Consider the following 24,638-nt stretch of genomic DNA (forward strand, 5'->3'; position numbering starts at 1 on the left):
TTCACTAAGGAAGGGAATGAGCTTCATCACCTTCATCCACGGCATCCAACTCCGAGACCCGCACCCAGACGTGTAATATTGAAGTGAAACGTTCAATATATTTGTGCTGAAATGAATCCAGCACCGTGGCACGGGTGAACCAACTGTCCCAAAGCAAATCTTAAAGCTTTTTCTTAGACTGTATTCATATAAAGGCCAATTTGAAATGGGCTATGAACTTGTTTGGGATTAAAGGATCAAATTTCAGAAGAAAATAAGCAAATTCCTCTTTCAAAACCTCCTGCAACTACAAGTATCCACAAGACAGTGAGTCTCTGAACCAAGCACTGGGGTGCTACATTCTGGTCCAAGGTCAGCAGGGCAACCACCCTGAGATGCTGCACCTAAGGGATAAAGTCTGGTGTACGTACAAAGAGTACATGAGTCAAATCACACCCCTAGAGGAGTTTCTTCATTTTAGGCAAGGCTCCAATAACGAAGTGGCTGACTTCATCAAATGCACCGTAATTTCCTGTGTTGGCAAAAGCATATGTACATAAACCCCATCACACTTGTACTAGGTAAGACAAATCTGCTTGCATTATTAGATATGGAAGAAAAAAACCCAGAACTTATTACCTATAAGTTATAGGTAGCTATACCTATATTACCTATACTTATTCCCTACAGAACACCTACTTCTGTAGGGAATAACACTAAATAACAATGGCAAAAGCATTTCATCAACAGTTAAATTTTGATGTGAAGAATCCACAAGTCATTCCAATGCATTCAATTCAATTAACGCACCCACTATACAATGGACACTGGGCTAGATCCTGGGGGGCAAGAGAGCTAGGACCCAGGTGCCTTGTTGGGTAACCCCCTACAGAGGAAGGGGGCACAAGGACACAGAGCCAGGAACCTGCACTACAGGCAGGAGTCAAGGCCCTGGAGCCCAGAGGCAGATCAGTGGAAGCTTCTGGAAAGATTTCATTTGATACCACTTCCCTGGCATGCAAAGGAAGGCAGAACGTTTCACGGATGGATGTCAGCAAGAGAATGGCGTGAAAGACCCTGAGGGAAAAGTGAAGGAATGAGGCTCTCACCTTTAATCGGTGAGAAACCATGAAAAATTTGACTTTTGAAGAGTGACAGGATCACATCTTGTGTGGGGGGGGGGGCAGTCATTCTGAGAGGGGAATGGGCAGCGGGGAACTTGGGGGCAAAGGGACAAGTTAAGGGCAATGCACTTATCCAGGTAAGGGACAAGGAGGCTTAGGAGGAAGTGATGGGCACAAACATCATTTCAGGGTCAGACATAGGGGCCTTGGTGACCTCTAGGGAGAGGAGTCAAGGGTGACCACATGGCTTCTGGTTCAGAGTTCCAAATTAATGAAACCCAGAACTACAAGAAAGCTCTAGACTGGAAATTCTCCTGGTCCTAGGGAGCCATGGTGATTGTCACTATAATGAGTGTCCCAAGGCACCGCTCAGGAAGCCCTACAGTGAGGAGAGGGCTTCCTCTGTGCCCAAAAATAAAAATGAGCCTATGGAGGTTCCCCCCGCCCCCCGCCCCCGCAACAGCTCTCCTCACAGCCTGTGAGCCTTGAACAGCCGCTCTTGCTCTCGGGACACCCCCGGGAAGGCCAGTGGCCCTTTTCTTTGGATTCAAAGCCTCGACTGGATAATTTTAAATGACCCCAGGTGTTAACAAAGAGGTTCCTTCAGAACTGAAATTCCCAGTCTTCCAGAGGCGGGGTTACCAAGAAAAAGCAGGTGTCCAGAGTACAAAGATAGCTGGGTTTGTTGAATGAAAGTGATGCTTTAACCAAATTTCACTTGGAAAGTTAAACTCCTAAGTATCAGAGTTGGTTGATTTCAAAAAAGCATTTCCTTGAGGGCTAACAAGCGTCGCCCCACTCTCAACAGAAGGAAGTGTGGTGAGCGGGAGACACGGTTACCTCCCTGCGCCCCCTCCCCCAGGAGCAGCAGCACAGATGAGCCACTCCTGGCAGGACACCCAGCTACTTGGTGCCTCAAGAGTTCCCCTGGTTTGTGGAGAAAAGGCAGCCAGTATGCACAGCCCGTTGTTGCTCCTCTCTGGAACGGGGGAGAGCGTGTATGCCTTGCAGCTTTTCTCAGCAGGGAATACCACCCACATTTTGGCCAGAGCCATGCTTCACCCGATGGGACTGTCCCACATTACAGGACATTTCTAATTCTTAACCACATTGCCCCAAACGCCAGCCACAATTATCAGGAGAACCAGAAATGCCCCCAAGCATTTCCAAATGCCCACTAAAACTGTGGTACTACCTCTGGTTTGCAAACCACAGCAGTATTCATCGATGAAACTTATCTCTATAAATACTCTGTTTTTCTACCTGGTAAAAATACTTACTGCTCCTACTGGTCCATCTGATACGGTATAAAAAAAAGTTCCCTTGTCTTTTTTTTTTTTTTTAAAGGACCAGTATGTCAAGTAAACCATCAGTGTTCTCTAGCTCTTTGCTATTCTTTAGTAGGAGCAAATCTAGGACTTAAAAAGGCTAATACAGCATTTTTTTCTTGGATGATTTAAAAATGAAATACAGTTCAAAAACCTAGAAACTAAAGCTTGCGGGGTTTTGTTTTCTTAATTCTGCAACACCAGAGTTGAAGAATCAGAGTACCAAGGTAAAGATCCCTCAAAACAAAGATTATACAAAGTATCATCGCCAGTTTACATTTCCGTGTGTATTCATAACAAAAGTGAAATAAAACGTGCCCTTCTGAATTCTAACCCAGACTTGTGATACCAGTATGGAAGTACTCTGTATTGAGGATAGGCTTTTAATTCCAAGGCTCCAAGTGCTCACATTCAGACAGAATGTATTTACTAAATAATATTAATTGTTAGTACAAGCTTCTTGGTACCACAAAGTTCTTTTGTTTTTAAGGAAAAGAAATCCCATCATTCCCAAACCAAAAAAACATGCCCAAGGGTACATGGAGGAGTAACGGTAGTAACTAACACATAGGGCAGGAACATTCCAGAGCTTGAAGTCAGCAAACCTCAAGAAGCATGCTCAGACAGATGGCACTTAACAGACAACTATATTTACATTTATAGGAAGATTTTTCACTTACTTCAAATTTCTGCTTAATCGTTGTTCCTCTAAGTTAAAGGGGGGGGGCAAAAATCACACTGTGATTCCTTATTTTTCTAAATAAAAAATAAAACACGGCTCTGGATGTCCTCACGTAATTTCTCTGCGTCTCCTTTCAATGAACGCTACTTTCAAATTCTAAACAAAAAGCAAAATATCAAAAGTTAGCCCAAGGAACACTGTACAAAATCAAGTATCACAGCGCAAACCAGGCAATGGCATCTATCAGGAGTGATGATTCAGAACAGGATAAATTTAGAATGGTGCTTTCCAAAAGGCGTTTGGATGGCAAAAGCAATAAAGAGGTGAAGGCTACATCCCAAAAGTTTCTCGGAAAAAAGATCGCCAAAATATTAAAAAGAGTCTTCTTCTCGAAGTTTTCAGTGCCCTGGTGTCCTTGACGCTGAACTTCCCCGATCTGGCCTTGGTGTGGCCATCCATTACTGGGTAAATCCACGTGAAACCTGAGGACGCTTCAGCCTCGGAGCGCGCCGTCAGGAGCAGTGGGGCAACTCCACATGGGACGGGCCTTTTATGGCCTGAACTGGAGAGCCCTGATCCCAGCTAATCTACCATAAATAGCTCTTGAAACTCAGAGGAGCCCATCAGCTGTTGCAACAAGCCTGGCCAGCAGCTCCTTCAAATGCAATTAGATCATTCGCATGGTCTCTCAGCTTGTCTTATGCAGAAATTAAAAATGCAACAGCGGTCTACTCAACAGGCTGCAACCATAGAGAACTGAGTGGGCAAATGTTTCTTGGATTCTCGTGCTTGCCTTCCAAAAGGGCACACAAACGCTGATAAAGCTCAGATACCAAAAGCCAGAAGGTAGGGGACAGGCTGACACACGTATGTACATTAAATGGCACGTTATGATGCCATTCTAGTCTAATTACTAAGACTAGAATAACTAAGTCTAGTTACCGGTTCACAATTTGTGTGGACATCTGTGGATTTCTTCCCACGGCCGCTACTTGTAGAAAAGGAGCCATCGGAAGAAAGAATGGTGCTGCAAATACTTTCTCTAAAACACCAAGATTTTGTCTTAAAATCAAAGATGGTGCTCCCAGCTAGCAAGATGAGCCTTCGGAAGGACCGCAGGTCGCTCACCTCACAAACCAGAGGAAACCTAACTACTGGAAAAAACAACAAAACAAAAACTACCACGCAGAATCACTTCTTAAAAGGCTGTTTACATTTTAAAGGTATTAAAACTAAGTATGACCACTCTGCTTACAAAAATACTTACAATTGTAGGTGTCCTTGCTGTTCCCCAAAATAACAAAGTCTTAATTGTTCATCCTAACTTCCATATGAATTAGAAAACCAGCATTCGGGCGGGCGGGAGCAAAGGCTGCTGGCTGCCAGGTCCTGGGCGGTGAGCCTCTTGGGGTGTGGGCTCTCGGACCACCAGCTGCAACAGACCGCAGAGGCCTCCGGAGTGGGATGTGAATTCCTGTTATTACTTAACCCCGCAGGGCAATGCCTCCCCGGAGCACTCCCGGGGGGCCCACGAGAAGGTGGCAGATAAGGCTGGACAGAGTAATAATTCAATACCAGCTTCGGGACTATGTGCGCAAGGGTTAAAAATAATCTGTCCAAACCAGATTGTTTACCCACTTCAAGATGACAAACAAAACCTCACCGCTTGACTTCTGCTTCCAAATCCCAGTCATGGTCACAGCCCTCATCTTATTTTTCCCTTTAACCAGTTTTGCTTTTCCTTCACTTAACATTTTATTTCATCTTGTTTTATATCTTCATATAGGCTGCTTTAAACTCCTCCTGGAGCAAAGCAGGGTAAAAATAAATAAAAACTTATGCAAAATAGTCGACTATCTGGGTCTTTCAAGAAAGGATAGGAGGAGACAATGAATCACTGTTACCACAATCATGCAGTTTTGTTTTGTTTTTTCCTCCTCCTAAAAAAGATGCTCTCCCACAAAGCAAACATCTAACTTTTGGATGTTTCCTAAATCGTGGCTCCCTGCTTCCTGCGGCTACGAAACCGGCCTAGATGAATACACTGGAATCTAACTGAATAATTCCTCCCAGCCCCCTCCTCTAGCCACCCTTTTTATATTTGTTCAAACCCCAGTTAATTCTACCTGAGCAATCTGTTTAAATATGTTCTTAAATATTTTTGCTATCCGAACTCAGGAGACCCCTGTGACACGCGTGTTTTTCCAAAAAGTGACAGTAGTAGATCTGATGTGTGTTGAGAGTAGATTTCATGATATATCCATAGAGAAGAAGGAAAATCACGTTATGATTGAAAATAGAAACTACACTTATACTAGACATTTCCAAGATGAGCTATTTCATACAGCATTTAATTTAATGCTAGTATTATAAGCAATGTGGAAGTCTACCCTTGTTTCTAGTAACTGTCCATTAAATCTGGCTTTCTTATGCATTTTAATCTGACTTTGGTGTGTTAATCCAGGAACCCTATCTATTTATGATACCGCTTCTAAGAAAGATGATACTGTATCTCTCTAACACCTATTTTATAACAATCACCATGTGAAAACAGGAATGAGAAACACCACAACATTTACAATCATTGCAAAGAAGATAAACTGTTTAGATATAAACTTTACTAAACATATGCAGGAGCTATATGCTAAAAATTACAAAATGCTGATTTAAAAAAACACCCAAAAAGCAATGTAAATAAATAAACATCTGTTCATGGGTCAACACAGTAAATATGTCAATTCTCCCTAAAATGATGTACACATTTAAAACAATTCCTATCAGCATCCAGCAAAGATTTTTGATACAGACAAGCTTATTCTAAAATTTATATATGGAAACATAGAGCTTAGAAGAGTGTAAACAATCTTCAAAAAGAATAAAGTTAGAATAATCAACCTATCCCATTATAGTTTGACTATATAGCTACAGTAATAGAATAGACAACCCAGAAACAGACCCACACACATACAGCCAACAGATTTTTGACAAAAGTTACCTCTTCCACAATCATGTTGGAGCAAGTGGACACCCATTGGCAAAAAGAAAGTATAGAGAGGAGGGGAGGGGGGATGAAAGGGGGAGGGAAGAAGGGGCGGAGGGAGGGGGAGAGAGGGGGGAGGGGGAAGAAAAGGGAAAAAAATTCTCATACAAAAATGAACTAAAATGGATCACAAAGTTAAATGTAAAATATAAAACTATAAAAACACAGGAACCAACTACTGACACATGCAAAAACCTGGATGAATGTCTAGGAAACTATGCTGAGTAAAAGAAAACCAATCCCAAAAGCTTACAAGCTATAGGATTCCATTTATATAAATTCCCCAGATGATAACATTGTAGAAAGGGAGAACAGATTAGTGGGTATCAGACATCAGGGATGGGGTGGTGGGGTGGGGGAGTGGCTACAAAGGGATCCTTGTTATGGACCCTTCCACTGTTCTATGGACTCTATCAGTGCCAATATCCTGGTTGTGGTATTCATAGATTCACAAAATGTAGCCATTAGGGAAAACTGCATAAAATGTACATAGGATCTCTCTGTATCATTTCTCTCTCCCTTTTTTTTTTTTTTTAAGATTTATTTATTTTAGAGAAAGAAAGAGAGCATGCACTGGGGGAGAAGGAGGGAGAATCCCAAGCTGACTCCATACTGAGCACGGGGCCTGATTCAGGGCTCGATCCCATGACCCTGAGATCATAACCAGAGTCGAAACCAAGAGTCAGATAACTGCGCCACCCTGTATTATTTCTTAAAACTGCAACTGAATCTCTAATTATCTTAAAATTAAAAGTTGCATTAAATTTTTTAAACATTTTTTTTAAAAAACCAAATAAAATTTCCAAATGCATCCTGTTTATATAAGTGGGCTACTCACTAGAATTGTAATTTACATAAATCTATATGGATTTACCGGTTATCAGTGCCATCTTAAGAAATTCAAATTGGTGGGGCACTCAGTTGGTTGAGCCTCCAACTCTAGGTTTCAGCTCAGCTCATGATCTCAGGGTCCTGGGATTGAGCCCCATGTTGAGGGGGTTGGTCCATGCTCAGTGGGGAAACCACTTGAGGATTCTTTCTCTCCCTCTCCCCTTCCCCTCTGTGGGCCTTCTCTCTCTCTCTCTCTCTCAAATAAATAAATAAATAAATCTTTTTTAAAGAGAGAGAAAGAGAAGAAATTCAAATTGGAAAAGTTTCTTTTTCCCTACAAGAGTGGAAGTCATTGATCCAAAGTAAAATACTGGATACAGAAGTAAAGGAAAGCACTGCTTTTCAATTAAATATGCATCTTTGGCAGGTTGTATGAATACTTCAAGACAATCTCTAATACCTAGGGGCTCCCCAATAATAAAACAGGATACCTCCACATAATTTTCAGAATTTCAAGCCACCGCCCAAGATGACTTCTTTTCGAAACCTGTAAGCACTGGAGAAATAGCAAGAAAATGCTTTAGAAAAGGAGGAGATGGAGTCCTCTCAAAATCTAATGCTACTGGGGTGCCTGGGTGGCTCAGTGGATTAAGCCTCCGCCTTCAGCCCAGGTCATGATCTCAGGGTCCTGGGATCAAGCCCTGCATCGGGTTCTCTGCTCGGCAGGGAGCTTGCTTCCCCCTCTCTCCCTTCCTGCCTCTCTGCCTACTTGTAATCTCTCTCTCTGTGTCAAATAAATAAAATCTTTAAAAAAAAAATCTAATGCAACTATAACTATCATAGGAAACAAGTTTCAAACTCCAGGGTTCTACAGTCTTGAAGTTTCATTCTTGAAAATAAAACGGCAACACACGAGTGACAGGGTACACAGATGGAGAATGCTTCATGTCCCTCATCTTCCCAGACTCGGTGACATCACACCTAGATGCAAACATCGGGAACACTTCCTCCTGAGGGCCAAACTACGTTCCACCGGACTTTGATTCCAGGAAAGGTTAGCTCCAAGGCAGGCTATGTAATGCACAGATGACGAGAGGTGGAATTTCCTCTCAGTTCATGGAAGGAGTGTGTTGCTAGTCCGTGAGCACGCTGTGGCTTCTGCCTCCCACCCCCAGAGTTCCCTTGCCCATCTGATTCCTCTTCTCCCTCCACAACCAAGTTCCCCTCTCCCACATGGTTCCCCCATTGTTTTGCAACTGGATTCCAGCTCCTTCCACACTCCAGGAATGGCTTCCCCTCCCAGTGCCCCATCTGGACTTGGCCTCTCTGTTGTCAGACACTTTCTGCCCACTTCCACCTCCACAGAGCATCCTTCTCTTAGGAAAGTCTTTGACATGACGGTCTGGTCCTTTCCATGCCTTGACAAGGACTCTCCTCTGTCCCTTCACGGCCCCTCTTCCTCCCTGCCCCACAACCATCTGCATGTTACCCCTGGGCCGACACAGGAGTCTTGTGCCTCCCTGCTCCTACTGTACCTGCAGCAGAATTCAGGACAAGGCGGGGGGGCGGGGGGGGGGGGGTCCCTGAGACCAGAATACCAGGCTAGCTCACAGGAACAAGAAGCCCAAGACAAATAATTCTGCACTCATCCTGGGAGCATCATGACATCTGCTCCTGGGGTTCCCTGGAGGACAGGCTCACACCAGCCCCTCCTCAGCCCCTCAGGCAACCTCTCTGCAGCCACTTCCCTTGTAGGTGCTCTCACTGCCTCTTGGCAGGAATGCAGCTGCAAGCGCCTCCAAAGTCTTCTTCCCTCCCCCACCGACCCCTCCCCAAACCCAACCTCTCCCCTGCTTACAGGCCACTTCTTGTCCAGCCAAAACCTCCGCACTGGCTCCAGCAGCCCTTCTCCTGGGCAGCCAGTGACTGCTCATTGATGAGAGCTCGTGCAACAACTTGTTCAATGAAACGTTCTTGAGGAATACATGTAGAACTGTCCTTGCACAAGCGTCACTTTCACCCTTCTGCATTTAGGGATTCATCAGTAGAAGGAAAAAGGAATCAAGACACACATAAATACTTTGGAAACCACATTTAACCCTAAGATGATCTCATAGGGACCAAGATCTGCGGGATGCACTTTAAGGAATATACTGCTAACAGTCGCATGGTGATTACAGGGGACGTTAATGTCTTGCTTCATTACAAACATCCTATCTGGATACAGCCAGGAGGTGGCCCATGTGGATATATTCCAGCATACGTGTGCTAGAGGAACAGGGAAGGTCAAGACTGGCTGGACTGGTGTATAAATTCCCAAGTCCCCAGCTTCTGCGACCTGGCCCTTCCCTACCTCATGAGCCATATGTCCCACCACCTTAACCGCTGAGTAGGTAACCATGAGAAATCACACGGACCATCATTGGCTGTGTTCAGGCTGTTCCCTGTGCTCAGAATGCCTTTCCTTCCTTCTCCTTTAGAAGACCCCTCAGCATGCTTCAAGACTCCATTGACTTCATTTCTCCTGTGAACCCCTTCCTGACATGGTCTATGAGTTCCAACCTCTAGATGGTTAGCATCCAGAAGGCAGGGACTCTGTCTCTCTCTGTATTGCTAGAACTCTATAAATGGAATAAATGCTTGTGATATGAAGACTGAAAACCACAATCAAATAGCTTATGGATTTTTTTTTTTTTTTTTTTTTGCTCTCACTTCAATGCAGTGACAACATTCTCCTCCTTTATCCAGGATTGACTCATCAACGCCTCATGTCCCTCCAAAGCAGGAGAATGACAAGGGGAACACTTTGGCTTGTTGGCTACCTTGCTGGCCACTCTGCCTTCCACGAAGCACCTATTTCTGAAGGAAGGATGATATCAGCTCGTTGGCAAAACCGCGTGTACGCGGAGAGCAAGGTTAACAGAGCTCTCCGTCCAACAGTGTCTGCCTTCTGAAAGGGTCTGCTTTCTAAATGGCAATGAACTTGAAGGATCAGGAGAAGTACTTTTTCAAGCTGCTCATTTCCAGGACATGAATAGACGAAGCAACCAGATTCGGATTCTGTCCTAATTTCCGCTCTAACAGGACCAGACATGGAACTATTTCATTTTTTATTTTTGCCCATTTTTGCAGTAAGCTTAGAATTTTGACATCAGTGAGTGAAGACGGGGTCGTGCCTTAGTTTCCTAACATCTCCACTGTTAACACTGCTAGGAGTCTCAGATTGTGGCCTTCTGTAACATGGACAAATAATTTTGTTCTGGTGTAGATTATTTAAAAGGGGGAAATTATTTTGGGGTAACATTTGTCTTTCAACCACCCTATCTCCCTCTCCCAGATGACCTAAATCAATCAATAACTGAATATCCGTCTCTCTGACTCCCTCCCTCAAAGCTTATGGAGACTGCCGGCTTTGGCTGACAGTCTTTCAAGCTCCAAGGTCGAGTGTAGGTCACTGGCTTGAACAACAGATCAGTGAGCCAACTCCTCTCTCCCAGGCTGCTGCTTCAAGAGCAAAGGGCGTGGAGTAATGCTCAGCATGCACAGAGCTGCTGGCCTCCTGGTCAAAATGAAATGTGAGTTTGCCTGGGGTTGGGGGTGGGGGGAAACCTGGACCGAGACTTCTGAATCCTGGCTCCAGGGACACAGTCTCTAACATGGCGGGACCAACACCACATTCCTAGACACCAGGCTTGAGTCCTGAGAGCATTCAGAGATCTACAAACTGGGACAGGCTCCTTTTAGGCCAACATCTATCTAAAACTATGGGATCTCGGTCCATGTATTCATGGCAGAACCCCAGGGTCACTTCTCAAGTGGAAACATGAGCCCAGAGTTGTAAGCTGACACAGTGTGGACTTCCTATACCAGAGCCAGAGAAGACCCCGGGGGCTTGTTCCTTTTCGTGTTCCTGTGGGCATCACAAAGCCTAGTACTGTAAGTGCTTTCCTCAGCTGATCCCAAACACCAAGAGAGAATGGACAATTGTTCCTCCTGAATGCCAAACACAAAGTATTCACGTTTCTCCTTAAGGAGCACTGTGAAAATTCAAACATCCACACCTTGTTACGAAGGAGAACACCCAGGTGCCAGAGACGCACTGGGGAGGGGGAGCACTTGGTCCCCTTTCTCTGCACCCATGACCTCCAGCCTCCACAAACCTTGAGACCCCACACCCCCTGATTGGAAGCGCAAGTGTATCTGCGTCTCCAGCTCAGTAAGCTTCACATTGTAGAAGTCGTTCTCATGTTCCTCCAAGAAACGGTTATAAGGGATGGCTGCACCCTTGGCCAACCCAAACACGCCTGATAAACCTGTAGTAAAGTGGAACCACAGTACCAATAATCCCATAAAACTGAACCACTGCGTGTTGTAGCTTAAAATGTATCTGTGCTTCCAACGGGGGATCCTAAAACCCAGCTCCCTGGCAATCCAAATGGTGACTTCCTACCCTAAGGTTTAGGCACGGACTCTGATTTTAGGGGCAGGAGCTACAAAATTGAAGGGGACACCAGCTGAAAACCAGAGTGTGGAAGAACAGGGTAGGGAGTAGGAGTCAACAGATGGATGGGGGCGGAGTTCAGGATGATGAGTAATTTCCAGGATAAGTGGAAAATACTAAAACCCAAAAAGTCCGAGGGAATATGATGGAAAGATACAGGAATTGAACACTGAAGTTTAGCTTCATGAAACATTTACTTCATTTTCTTAGACTTCTCATGCCACTGCATCAGGTGAACTTGTTTTCAGTCCAGGGACCAAAAATTGCTAGTTTAGACAAAGACTCCCAGGGTCCCGTCCAGTTCCAGAAAACCAGATTCTACAATTCTGAGGCAAAGCGCCATCTCAGAGTCACCAAAGAAAAATGGAGAGGATTAAGAGAGAAAAGAGGGACCATAGAAAGGAAGGAGATCCAGGGAGAGAGAACACATATCAACATGAGGCATTCTGAAGTCAGGATCACTCCATAGTAGAACTTGGAAACAAAGATATTTGAGCACAAGGCAGCTCCCCTCCAGCAGAGGCTCGGTCTGCAGCAGATGGTCCCGGCCAGTCATGGGCTGGCCTCATTAGACTAGAGCAGACCACGTGTTAGCATGCATGAAGCCCCATCAGGGACTCCGCTAAAGATGGTGTAGCCTTATTAGTGGGACAGAGGGCACAATATCCACAGAGGGAAGAGAAGAGCATATACATGCAAACACATCTCCAAATGACCTTGCTTATTTAGTTGTACCAGGAGCTCCTAAGGTCTGGGCTGCAGCATTCTTCCACTCACATTCCTACCGGCCCCCTCAGGGTCAAGGCCTCGAAAACATGACCTCTGCCAAGTCCGAGATTTTTGTCTGTTTTGTAGACTATTGTTGACCCCCGGTGCCCACGGTTGTGCCTAAGATACAGTAAGTGCTCAATAAATATTTGTTGAGGGGACAGAATCACACATATGTGACAGGGAGACTGCCAAAACAGAGTTATTCCCAAAGATTAGTTTACCCCTCATTGCTCCCACTGCCACCCCCTCGACCCTCTGCCATCCGTGATCGTGATCCCTGCTGGCTTTGGGTAGACTATTCCACAAACCTGAATGAGTTTACCTCCTTCCCAAACATTTCTCTGGGCAAGATTTTGCCTCATGAAGCAGCGCCTGGTGTCCATAGAGGATTCCTTGCAAAGCTCTCCGTGCATTCTGATCCTTGAGGCATGGCGTCATGCATGCAAATCCACTGTACCTGGGCCAAGGGCATGCCAATGCCCCACTTGCAGGCCTTTATGGTGAACTAATTGATGTGGTAATGAGTCCTGAAGCTGGGATTACCTTCCAGAGTGAGACTCACAACAGGCCCTCCCTAAATGTTTTCTGATGGTGGCCAAGTAGGCAAGTTCAGTCCTTTCTCCCCAGAAACACGATACTGCTTTCTGTACCAACAAGGATTAATTCAAATCCCTAGTGAACAGTCCAGGATATGAAAATTACGGTAATCTAATCTTGTAGAGGAAGAAGTATGAATCATCATTACACGGTCTGACAAAGAGCAAAATGATCAATCCAGGCTGGAGCAGAGGTTAGGGGCCATAGCTCCTTGGGGACTAGAAACCAAACGGCGGGACCCACCAGGCCAACATCAGACAGGCAACAGGGCAGTTTTCATCCCAGAGGCGGAAAAGCAAGGAACGACAGAGCTAGGTTCCCAGGACCACACTTCAAAGCTTTTTATTCTGAGAAGGCAGAGGAAAGGGACTCTGGGGCCCCAAATCCTTGTGTATTCTGTCTTCTGACTCTGGTGTAAACTTCTCAAGTTCTGAGGTTTCCTTATAGGTAGGAACCGAAAGTCCTGCAGAAACACGGCACCTCAAAAGTTCTCAGAAACCCCCATTGTCCCCAGGGGATAACAACAGGATGCACATAGGACAAGCAGAGCAACAGGTCACAACGCCTCACAGAACATTCTTCTGACAACAACAGAAGAAACTACAGTTTTGAAGGAAGGTCTTGGCCATTTCCTGAAACTTGCAAAAAAAAAAAGAAAAAAAAAAGAGCATGGAAGGTCCCCCTCTACCATCAAGAAACCACAGCCCCAGGGCACTGGGGAAGCTGGTCAGCGTGCCCGCAGGCCTGAAGCATCACTGGCGTTCTCGCTTTTTTCTTTTGCACAGCTGTGTTCAATTTTCTGTCCTTGGGGTTTTAAAGGAACATTTCTTCTAGGGCCAGGATTCTCAAGTTTTATGGTTATACAACTCCCTCCCAGGGCCAAAGAATGTTTGAAAAGCCTAAACCCAGCAAAGAGAATTAGTAAAAGGATCCAAATGAAAGTGAAATAAAAAGTTAGGACTCTTTCCAATTTATATTCAACCTCTTGCTTAATCGTATTATACCTTCTGTTTGTCCTTCAAGACGTCTGCTATATTTCTCATGCAAATATAGGTGTGCACGTGTCTGTAGGTAAGAAACAGAAGACCAAAGGTGTATTTATATTCTCCCCTGGTTTCTGTTTCCTATTCTATGGCAGATTTTTTTTTTTTAATTTGACAGAGATCACAAGTAGGCAGAGAAGCAGGCAGAGAGAGAGGAGGAAGCAGGCTCCCTGCTGAGCAGAGAGCCCGATGTGGGACTCGATCCCAGGACCCTGGGATCATGACCTGAGCTGAAGGCAGAGGCTTTAACCCACTGAGCCACCAAGGCGTCCCCAGATTTTATTTTTAATAAGGCCTACATCTTACACTGGGTTTAAGAAAAGATCACAAAAAGGATTCATTTAGGATTTTTATGTGCTTGTTTGTTTTTCCTTTTTGGAGATCTGCATACCTCATAGTTTTGGGTAGTCGGACAACAGTTTTTTAAGAACTTCCATGTTTTTACTTAAAAAGTCAAACTAGGGGGCGCCTCGGTGGCTCAGTGGGTTAACGCCTCTGCCTTCGGCTCAGGTCATGATCTCCGGGTCCTGGGATCGAGCCCCACATTGGGCTCTCTGCTCAGCAGGGAGCCTGCTTTCTCCTCTCTCTGTCTGCCTCTCTACCTACTTGTGTTCTCTGTCAAATAAATAAATAAATAATCTTTTTTTTAAAAAAAAGTCAAACCGGTGGCATTCTTCACTGTAATAATCTAAGCTAAGTACATTATCAACATTGAAAAATCACTGCTCTCCAACATGCCCCAAAGAGAGCACAAGGCCCTCCCCAGCCCATGAAATGCTAACTAGGTTTCTGAATGCAGCCATATAAGGTTATTTCAGAAAATCTGGAAGTCCCTTACCTGTCTTCTTCTGTTCTCTCTTCCTGTCACCTCCATTCCCACATCTCAAAGAAAGAGCACCCCAAGTCTCTGTCTACATCAGATCACAAACAACACTATGTCTGCCTCCCTGCGTCTCCCAAAGGCTAGTCATCTGCTTCATGCACTCGTCTGATCTGACAAGGCCAAATTCAGGCTTTGGGGCCTGAGGTTTGTGACACAGCCCACACCACCCACATTAGAGGCCTGGCCACCTCCCAAGACAAGCAAGACGTTTTTGAGAAACAAAGTAATGTGCACAGATCCACCCTGAGCAGGAAGAGACGGAATCAGTCCCCCTCCATAAAATGATCTGAAACGTGGTCAGCAGCACCTGCTTAATACAGTCCAATTCTCCAAAAACCATTAAAAACACAGTAAACTGACCTCGTCTGCCCCGAGTCATGGTGATCACCCGAGGCCAACTTCTCTCAAGAAGCAGTGGGGAGGAGAGGAGACCAAACCCTCTCTTTGCAGTCACTCTCTCCTGCTCTTTTAAAATCAAGATTATCAAAGCGCCTGGTAGGGGAACCTGGGTGACGCTGTCAGTTAAGCATCCAAATCTTGGTTTCAGCCCAGGTCCTGATCTCCGGGTCACGAGATTAAGCCCCGAGTAGGGCTCTGTGCTGGGCTCGGAGTCTGCGCGTAAGACTCCCTCTCCCTCTCCTTCTGCCTTTCCCTGCTGTGCACACGCGCATTCTTTCCCTCTCTAAAATGAATAAATACATCGCAAAGGAAAAAAAAAAAGCTTCTGTTAGCATGGCCCTACAGGCAAAAGTATAGGTTGAAGTTCAAATGATTCCTCTCAGATAAGCACTCTAATTCTCGCGGTGATTGGAAGTTGCCGCAAGTCAGTAAAATCTCTACACCTGGGTGGGGAGCCGCTGAAAAGACAGGCTTGTAAAGTCAGGGTTTCTCTGAAGCTGCTGATTTCCTCATGGAGGAAAATCCACTCCTAACCCAGTAGGAACAACCACCATGTTGTTTCCTTGTAATCTTGATTGAAAAACCCTGTGCTCCAGAACAAATTCAGTTGTTTCTTTGCGGGGCGCCTGGGTGGCTCAGTCCTAAGCGTCTGCCTTTGTCCTGACATGATCCCAGGGTCCTGGTAAAATCCTCCAGCATTGGGCTCCCTGCTCAGCAGGAAGCCTGCTTCTCCCTCTCTCACTCCCCCTGCTTGTGTTCCCTCTCTTGCTGTGTCTCCGTCAAATAAATAAAATCTTTAAAAAAAAAAAAAAAGATCTTTCTTTCAGAACAAGAATGTTTGAATGAAAGTAATACTGAAATGTTCTGCTTTCAAAATCTCCCAGAGCCTGTCCTCTACATATAGAATGAAACGCAACCAAACAATAAGGACCATATTAAAGTTTCTTTAAAAAAACACACACACACGGACACCTGGGTGGCTCAGTGGGTTAAGCCGCTGCCTTCCGCTCGGGTCATGATCTCAGGGTCCTGAGATCGAGTCCCACATCGGACTCTCTGCTCTCTGCTCGGCAGGGAGCCTGCTTCCCTCTCTCTCTCTCTGCCTGCCTCTCTGCCTACTTAGGATCTCTCTCTATCTCTCTCTCTCTCTCGCTGTCAAATAAATAAATAAAATCTTTAAAAAAAAAAAAAAAACACACACACAGGGGTGTCTGAGAGGCTCAGTCAGTTGAGTGACCAACTCTTGGTTTCCTCTTGGGTCACGATCTCAGGGTTATAAGATCAAACTCCACAACAGGCTCCCTGCTGGGTGCGGAGTCTGCTTGGGTTTCTCTCCCTGTCTCTCTCCCTCATGCTCACTATCTCAAAGAAATAAAATATTTTTAGAATATAAGTAAATAAATAACCACATACAAAAGTAATCCTTGGAGGGGGCCTTCAGTCAGGGCTTGAAAAGGTTTTTGTTTGTTTGTTTGATAGAGAGAAAGAGTGAGAGAGGGACCATCAGCATCAGCAGGGGGAGTGGGAGAGGGAGAAGCAGGCTCCCCACTGAGTAGGGAGCCTGATGCCGGGCTTGATTCCAGGACCCTGGGATCATGATCTGAGCCGAAGGTAGATGCTTAATGACTGAACCACCCAGGCACCCTGAAAAGTTATCTAATTCCTAATGTTTTCTAATTTCATGCCAAGCCAGTTAGAACACACTGCATTTCAAATATATAGTTTTCTGTTAGGTCATTTATATTCCACATAAGAAAAGACAGAAAGTGAACTAAGAACACTTGCACACGCACTCCACAGGCGCACGTGCACGCGCACACACGCACGCATACACATCTCATAAAAGAAAAACAAACAGCACCATTTGGTGTCATCCAAAATGAACAGCCTGGGGCGCCTGGGTGGCTCAGTGGGTTAAGCCTCTGCCTTCAGCTCAGGTTGTGATCTCAGGGTCCTGGGATCGAGCCCAACATCGGGCTCTCTGCTCAGCAGGGAGCCTGCTTTCCCCTCTCTCTCTGCCTGCCTCTCTGCCTACTTGTGATCTCTGTCAAATAAATAAATAAAATCTTTTAAAAAAAAAAAAAGAACAGCCTATAGTCATGTGCTTAAAACATGTGTTTGCTCAAAACATTAAATGGGCTTTATTGCCTAAGTAGCAGCTGGTTTTCTCAAGAGAAGGTGAAGACTGGGTTGTTGCTCTATAACATGTTATAGAGCATGTATCTTTAAAAAGTGCTTTTCCACAATCTTGACTAGTAAAGAGGCATGGAGGAAGAACACGCTAAAGTCAATGCACTTTTGAGATTTACGAAGCACAACTTCCTCAGGCACTGGTATGGGGACATTTTGAGAAAGTTCCCATGTTCTCCCCACCTCGCATAGTCTCAGTGGTCCCAGCACTGGGTTCCCCCACGTCTGAAGACACACAAAGCAGCAATGTATAGAAAGCCCAAACCTTCACTGCGTCTAAAACCATGGACTGCCTTTTCTCTCTATTCTGACGTCAAAGGATGATTTTTAAATGATTCACTCTAAACTTCAAAAAATCCCATTATTAGTAAAATCTTCCTCTCAGATTTCTCCCAATCTAAATAAAAGAAAATCAAAACCATCAGAGAACAAAGCAAAGAATGACACTCTTCTCTGGACCCCAACCTAGCTCTACTCTCCTGCCCCACCCCAAACTACAGGCGGGCAGCTTCCTGGATGCAGAATTTACACCTGAAGTTACTGGCTCCAAGGGAAGAGATGGCCTTCAAACCCTACCAGCATCTGGCGATTCAGCAGAGCAGGAAAGGATCCCAGAGCAATTTTCACAAGAGCGTAGTTCCAGCCGAACTTCTAAGCATGGTTGCCCCACCTCTCTCAAAACTCTAGCATTTCACATTCCCTCCTCAACCCACTGTTCTGGAGTCACCCCTACTGAGCTACTCTTGCCAAGGTCATCGACAGCATCTATCTTGGCAATTCCAATGGACACCTCCGTCTTCCTCTTCCTGATTATCCAGTAGCACCAGCTCTGTGGACACCACCCTCCTTTCACCTGAGCTTCATGACTTTCTACCCCTCTACTTTCCTGCCTCCCTGCTGACCCCTTCTCGGGTTTCTTTTTGGCTCTCTTCCATCTCATTCTGGGCCTCATTTGTGCATACACACACACACACACACACACAAATGAGCGTGTGCGCACACACAGAGTTTTCATCCTTTCTTACGGACGTATCTATCATCTAAATGCTACCTACATTCAGGATTGCTCCTCTGAGTTTCAGACTCAAGTTCAATTATCTACCTAAGATTTCTACCAGGATATTTACCAAGTACCTCAAACTTAGTATGTCTGTAACAGAACTCTTGATTCTCAAAGCTGGCCCTCCCCATTCGAACAAAACAAAATAAAACCTCCTTCCCAGTTTTTACTCCCTTCAGATGTTGCCAGGGCCAAAATCTGGGAATCATTCTTAATTCCTCCCTTGGCCTCACTCCCTACCTCAGCTACCACCAAGTGCTGATGGTTATACCTCTAAGATATCCCTTTTTGTATATACAACAGCTTTATTGATATATCATTCATGTACCATACAATTCACCCATTTAAAGTGTATCAGTTAATGGTTTTAGAATATTTATAGACCTGTATGACCACTCTCAAAGCAATTTTAGATATTTTTATCACCCCAAAAAGAAACCATGTTCCCATTAGTAGTCATTTTCAATTTTCCCCTAGATACTCCAGTGCTGGGCAACTATTAATCTTTCTGTCTCTCTAGAAGTTTCTAGGACTTTCATATAAATGGAATTATGCAGTATGGTCTTTGTGTCTGGCTTTTTGCACTTAGTATATTTTCAAGATTCATCCATATTACAGCATGTGTCAGTACTTCATACTCTTTTACATTTGAATAACATCTTATCACATGGATATACAATATTTTATTTGTCTGTCTGTCAGTTGACAGATATTGGGTTTTTTCCATTCTTCAGCCATTATGCATGATACTGCCATGAATATTTGTGTTTTTATACAGACATATGTTTTCATTTACCTTAAAAATGTATGCAGGATCATAAGGCAACTCTGTTTAACTGGACAAAGAATTGTCAGACTGTTTTCCAAAGCAGCTGCTTTGGAAAGATTTTGCATTCTCACCAAGAGTGTAGGAGAGTTCCAATTTCTCCACATCTTCACCAACACTCGTTACTGTCTTTCATAGTGGCCATGAATTAATGTCACATTGTGGGTTTGATTGCATTTCACTAATGGCTGGTGGCGTTGAGAATCTTCTCATGTGCTTATTAGCCATTTGCCTATCTTCTTTGGAGAAATGTCTGCTCAGATCTGTGCCTATTTTTGAATTTGGTTATCTTTTTATTACTGAAGTATAAGAGTTCTTTATATATGCGACATATAAGTCCCATATCACATGATATGATCTGCAAACACTTTTTCCCATTCTGTAGGTTGTCTTTTCATTGTCTTGATAGCATCTTTTGACTAATTTTGTTGATGTCCAAGTTATCTGTTTTTCTTTTTCACTTGTGCTTTTGGTGTTGTATCTCAAAAAAAAAAAAAAAAATTGCCTAAAACAAGGTCATGAAGATTAATACCCATGTTGTCTTCTAAGAGTATTATAGTTTTAGGTCTTACATTTAGGCCTCTGATCCACTTTGAATTAATTTTTGTATACTGTGTGAGGTAGTGGTCCAACTTTATTCCTTTTCATGTTGATATCCAGTGTCCCAGACCATTTGTTGAAGAGAATATTTCCCAAAGATTTGTCTTGGCACAACTGTCAAATATCAGTTACCATAAATGTATGGGTTTTTTCTGATCTATAAATTCTATTACAAAAATCTGTATGTCCATCCTTATGCCAGTTCCACACTGGCCTGATTATTGTGGCTTTATATTAAGTGTTGAAATCAGGAAGGATAAGTCTTCCAATTCTTCTCAGATATTTTGGCTATTCCAGATCCCTTAAATGTCTATGTGAATTTTAGGGTCTGTCTGTCAATTTCTGCAAAGAATCCATCTGAGATTTTAATAGGGATTGCATTGAATCTATAGACCAATTTAGGAAGTACTGCTATTTTAACAATAGTAAATCTTGGGGCGCCTGGGTGGCTCAGTGGATTAAGCCGCTGCCTTCGGCTCAGGTCATGATCTCAGGGTCCTGGGATCGAGCCCCGCATCGGGCTCTCTGCTCCACAGGGAGCCTGCTTCCTCCTCTCTCTCTGCCTGCCTCTCTGCCTACTTGTGATCGATCTCTCTGTCAAATAAATAAATAAAATCTTTGAAAAAAAAAAAAACAATAGTAAATCTTACAATCCATGGACACGAGATGTTTTATCATTTGCTTAAATTTTCTTTAATTTTTTTCAATAATGTTTTGTAGTTTTAAGAGTAAATTTTATACTTCTGATTACATTTATTCCTAAGTATTTTATTTTGTTTCATACTATTACAGGAGGAAATATTTTTTGAACTTGTTTATTAGTTCTGATAGTGTAGTGCATCACTTAGCCGTTTCCATATCCATGATCATGTCATTGCAAACAGAGTTAGTTTTACTTCTTCCTCTCCAATCCAGGAGCCTTTTATTCCATATCCTTTCCTAGCTGTCCTGGCTAGAACTTCAGTACAATACTGCATAGAAATTCAATGAGAGTGGCCATCTTTGCCTTGCTCCTGGTCTTAGGGGGAAAGCTTTCAATCTTTCATATTAAGTGTGATGTTAGCTGTGGGTTTCTCATAGATGCCCTTTTCAGGTTGAAGGACATCCCTTCAATTCCTACTTTGTTGTTATTGTTTGGTTTGTTATTGTGTTGTTTTCATCTTAAAGAGGTGTTAGAATTGTCAAATGCTTTCTCTCCATAAGACATACCTTTTCACACTTAGGTTTCCTGCCATATACACTCTGTACACCATCTCCAAGGCTCAGTATTCCTCATCCTTACAGGTCTCTACTTGAGGAAGTCCTGGACCATCCTATTCAAAAGTCTCTATCCGTCACTATCTCTTCTCCTGTCTATCATATAAACTTCAAAGCACTCAGCCATTATTATTATAAGTGCAAATTCTGATAACCCTTGTATAAAGTTCAGTATTTGCCAGCATGAGCTTATCATCTTAATCCTCACAACAACCTTACTAGGTAGATGTTATTATCACCATTTTATACATGTGGAAGTTGAAAGAAGAGTTTAAGTGTCTTGTTCAAACTTGTACAGTTTTTAAGTGGCCGAGTCAGGTTGAAAACCCAGGTCCCCTAGCTCCTAAGACCATTCTCTTAAATATTTGCTATCATTTGCTATCCTATCTAGCAGTAAGTGCTCTTAACTTATTTCTTACCTTATTTGCCAATCTCACTTATTGATATATTTTTGGTATCTAACACCATGCACGGCTGGTGTTCATTAACTATTTAATGAACAAATGGAACCCTGGTCTCAAGATGCCCCACAAGAGAGGACTCTGGTAAGTACTGCTGACTATACACACCCAGGAGATTCACAAGGCTCTTTTGTTTTTGAGATCCTTCAGTAAGAAAGGTCGCTTAACTTTAACTCAATGTTTTCTAAACTCATTTGAGCACAGACCCATCTTCTCACCACCTCTGCCCCCACTGCATTAATACTGTAGGGAACTGTGTTCCATGGAACATACTTTGAGAACCATTGCCCCAGAGAGGCAGTCCAGAAAGTACAGTTCCCAGAAGGGTGCTTCTGTTCGCCTTCCCGTGCCCGGCTCCACTATCATCTAAACAGTCTCTCCCATAGCCTCAGCTCAGCACAAAAAGCAAACCCCAAAATTAAGTTTTCCTTGTCTTTCCTGGCGCTCCTAAAGGGCCCATACGACACTAAGGAGAAATAAAGATTTTTCCAATTATCAAAAAGGCTCATCTCCTGTGTATGTTTGAGGTCCTGTAACTTACCACAGAGAGAGCTTTAATTTTCTCAGAGCTCTGGTTTCTGGAATGTGATTCAAACAAATTCACCCTGCATGATGTACTTTAATCTACATTCTCAGGATGTAGGCAAAGCCAATGATGTGTTAACCACAAAATTGCATTTCTTTCCTAAATACTTACTGTAATGCTGATATTTAAATCATAGCTTCAGATGTAGAATGACTGTAAAATCTTTGTATCTCAGCTCTGTAAGTCTTCAAAGTCTCCTATTCGAACTCTCTCTGAAAAGGAGGAAAGAAAGAAAAATTTCAATGTTGAAATCTCCAGAAGAAAATAGCAAACAATATAAGACACCACGCGTAGGAGCAAAGCAGGATACACTGCTGTGATTAATTTTCTGCTTCTAAAGAGCTTTGACTCTTTCTTAGTCATCTACATCAGCTACAACAAATCACAGGCAGTGGTTAGAGTACCTTTCAAAACCTGTTATAAGAAATACTCAATAAAAATCTGTTTTCCTTCATCTTAAACCCGGTGAATAAAATCATTTGTACGCAATGGTTCTCCAAAGCCCTAATTCTTCCAAAGTAACTGAAATTTAATGCATTTGGTCTAATGACAAAAATTATCTTGAGTAAATACGAGCACTTTCTAAAATACAAATTTACAACAGCTCCAAATGAGGGGATTTGGGAAAAAAGCCTTGTAACAAAGGGAAACTTGAGAAAACAGAGAAGAATGGGTTGGAATTCATCAAGGAGTTGGATATGTAGAGCCAGAAGGAACTGACAAAGGCCCAATTCCTTAGAAAAAGAGATACTGAATAAAGAAGCTGGAGACTAGTGTAACCCTTCTAGGGCATCCAGAGTGAACGACTGGGCTAGAACTTGGTCTACGCCATTAATCCGGGCAGGGAAAATCTTCTACATCTGTTTTCCTCATCTGTTTGGGAACGAGCAAAAACCCCACTCACACTGGAAGTACAGAGGAGGACTGCGGCATATGAACATTTCCCCGTGTGAGTCTCCTAGATGCATACAAGATAACTGGCTTGGTTCATTCCTTACACTCAAAACGGCTGACTGCCTGTGTGGCACCCCAGTGACTCAGCCTGGGAGAGGGATACCAAACACAAGCAAGGCTTCAGCCCTGAGATCCCAGAGTAAAGAGGAAAGCCCCTAGATGTATTAGTTTGTTAGCGGTCAGTGTTAGTGGTAAAACAGCATTGACTTCAGAAAACCTTTCGTTTCGGGCTACTGAGGCACTTCCTCCTAGCTCCTTCCAATGTCTGTTCAGCACTTCTTTGTATTACGTTTTGAAAAAGTCATCTTAGCAAAGAGTTCACTCAAGCACAGAAGGCACTGGATGGGACAGGAGACAACGACACACCAGCATTGTAAAGGACCAGACCTGGCATCAGTCCTCAGTTTCTAGAAACACAGGGGAGACATGGTGTCTGATCCTATCTTACTTATCTCATGTAGTGAGAACAGGGTTCATCTCCAGAAGCCCATGCTGAGACAACTTGTAAGGCAATCATCTTGTAGTGACGAGGGGGCACAAGGGAGCCAACCCATGTGAAGTTCCCCCAAAGCAAACAAAAACAACAACAAAAAAAAATTACTGTCACCCTTGCCCAGGAAAATTCAGACAGCTATGAACTCATTACTTAAAGCCACAAAGACGGTTGTGGTAAACACAGACAAACTATGGGGTTTAAGTAGACTATTTTTCATGCCAAAAAAAAAAATCTTTTTCCCTCCTCCCCCACAAATCTGTTTATTACTAAAAAGCTTTGGAGCCTTGTGAACTGGGCTAGACCAATTTAAGCCTGCCTTTCCCCCGCGGCCCCTCCTTAGTATACTAAACTGAGGAGGAATTTGCCTGCTTCAGAAAAAGAGACCCACTTTCTGTCCTGGCCACAGAGAATGAAAAATGAAATTATTCCAAAGGAAAAGGGCCAAGAGAACCAAAAGAAGCCAAGAAGTAAGGGCAGGAGAAGAAATCCTCATCTCTCATCTTAGAGAGCTCAACTCTCTCCCCAGACTCCCATGTCTACTCTACTCTTGGCTTATGTCCCTCAAACGCCCTGTAGAGCAAGGGTTCTCAAGCTTGAGAGTGCAAAAGGGTCCCCCTGGAATTCTACACCTACAGTTCAAGAAGAAAGAGAATCTACATGGAGATCATGAACCCTAGGACCAAGAAGGAGTTTGAAAGGCGTGGACCTGCATCACTAGTTTCAGGAATCTGGTTCACCCAAAGACCAAGGGATAGTCACTAAGTACTAAAACTTCGTAATATAGCAACTGACAGGAAGACGAAACAAGAAATCAGCTTTCATGCACTCGAGATAACTTGGGGAAAGAAGAGAGCAAAACCACAATCAGGAAAGGGTCCAAATTAAGTGGCAGGCTGACGTTTAGTAAACTAGTCAACCTGCAGAACAGCAGCAAAACTTCCAGAGGAAAACAGGGCAGTGGGGAAAGGAGAATCAGTGTGCAGCAGGCAGAGGAACCCAAGTCAAGGTCTTAGCTCGTCTTGCCAGGGCT

The 24,638-nt window shown here is 43.7% G+C and overlaps 1 protein-coding gene across 15 annotated transcripts in view; it reads right to left on the reverse strand.

Annotated features, from left to right (window-relative positions):
- SVIL (supervillin) overlaps positions 1–24,638 on the reverse strand; it is a 233,621-nt gene that overhangs the window by 147,478 nt on the left and 61,505 nt on the right. For 5 of the 15 annotated variants that reach the window (XM_046011364.1, XM_046011359.1, XM_046011360.1 and 2 more), the window contains exon 2: positions 22,270–22,370. Coding sequence is in view for 8 of the 15 variants with exons in the window: in XM_046011357.1 (XP_045867313.1) it covers positions 15,140–15,158 (19 nt within the window). In the remaining 7 variants the exon portion in view is untranslated. Of the gene's footprint in view, positions 1–3,111; positions 3,270–15,139; positions 15,413–22,269; positions 22,371–24,638 lie in introns of those variants that run through there. The other 10 variants (XM_046011357.1, XM_046011358.1, XM_046011356.1 and 7 more) reach the window with 5 other exon arrangements.

This window comes from Meles meles, chromosome 7, assembly GCF_922984935.1.
Source record: "Meles meles chromosome 7, mMelMel3.1 paternal haplotype, whole genome shotgun sequence".
NCBI classification, from domain to species: Eukaryota; Metazoa; Chordata; class Mammalia; order Carnivora; family Mustelidae; genus Meles; species Meles meles.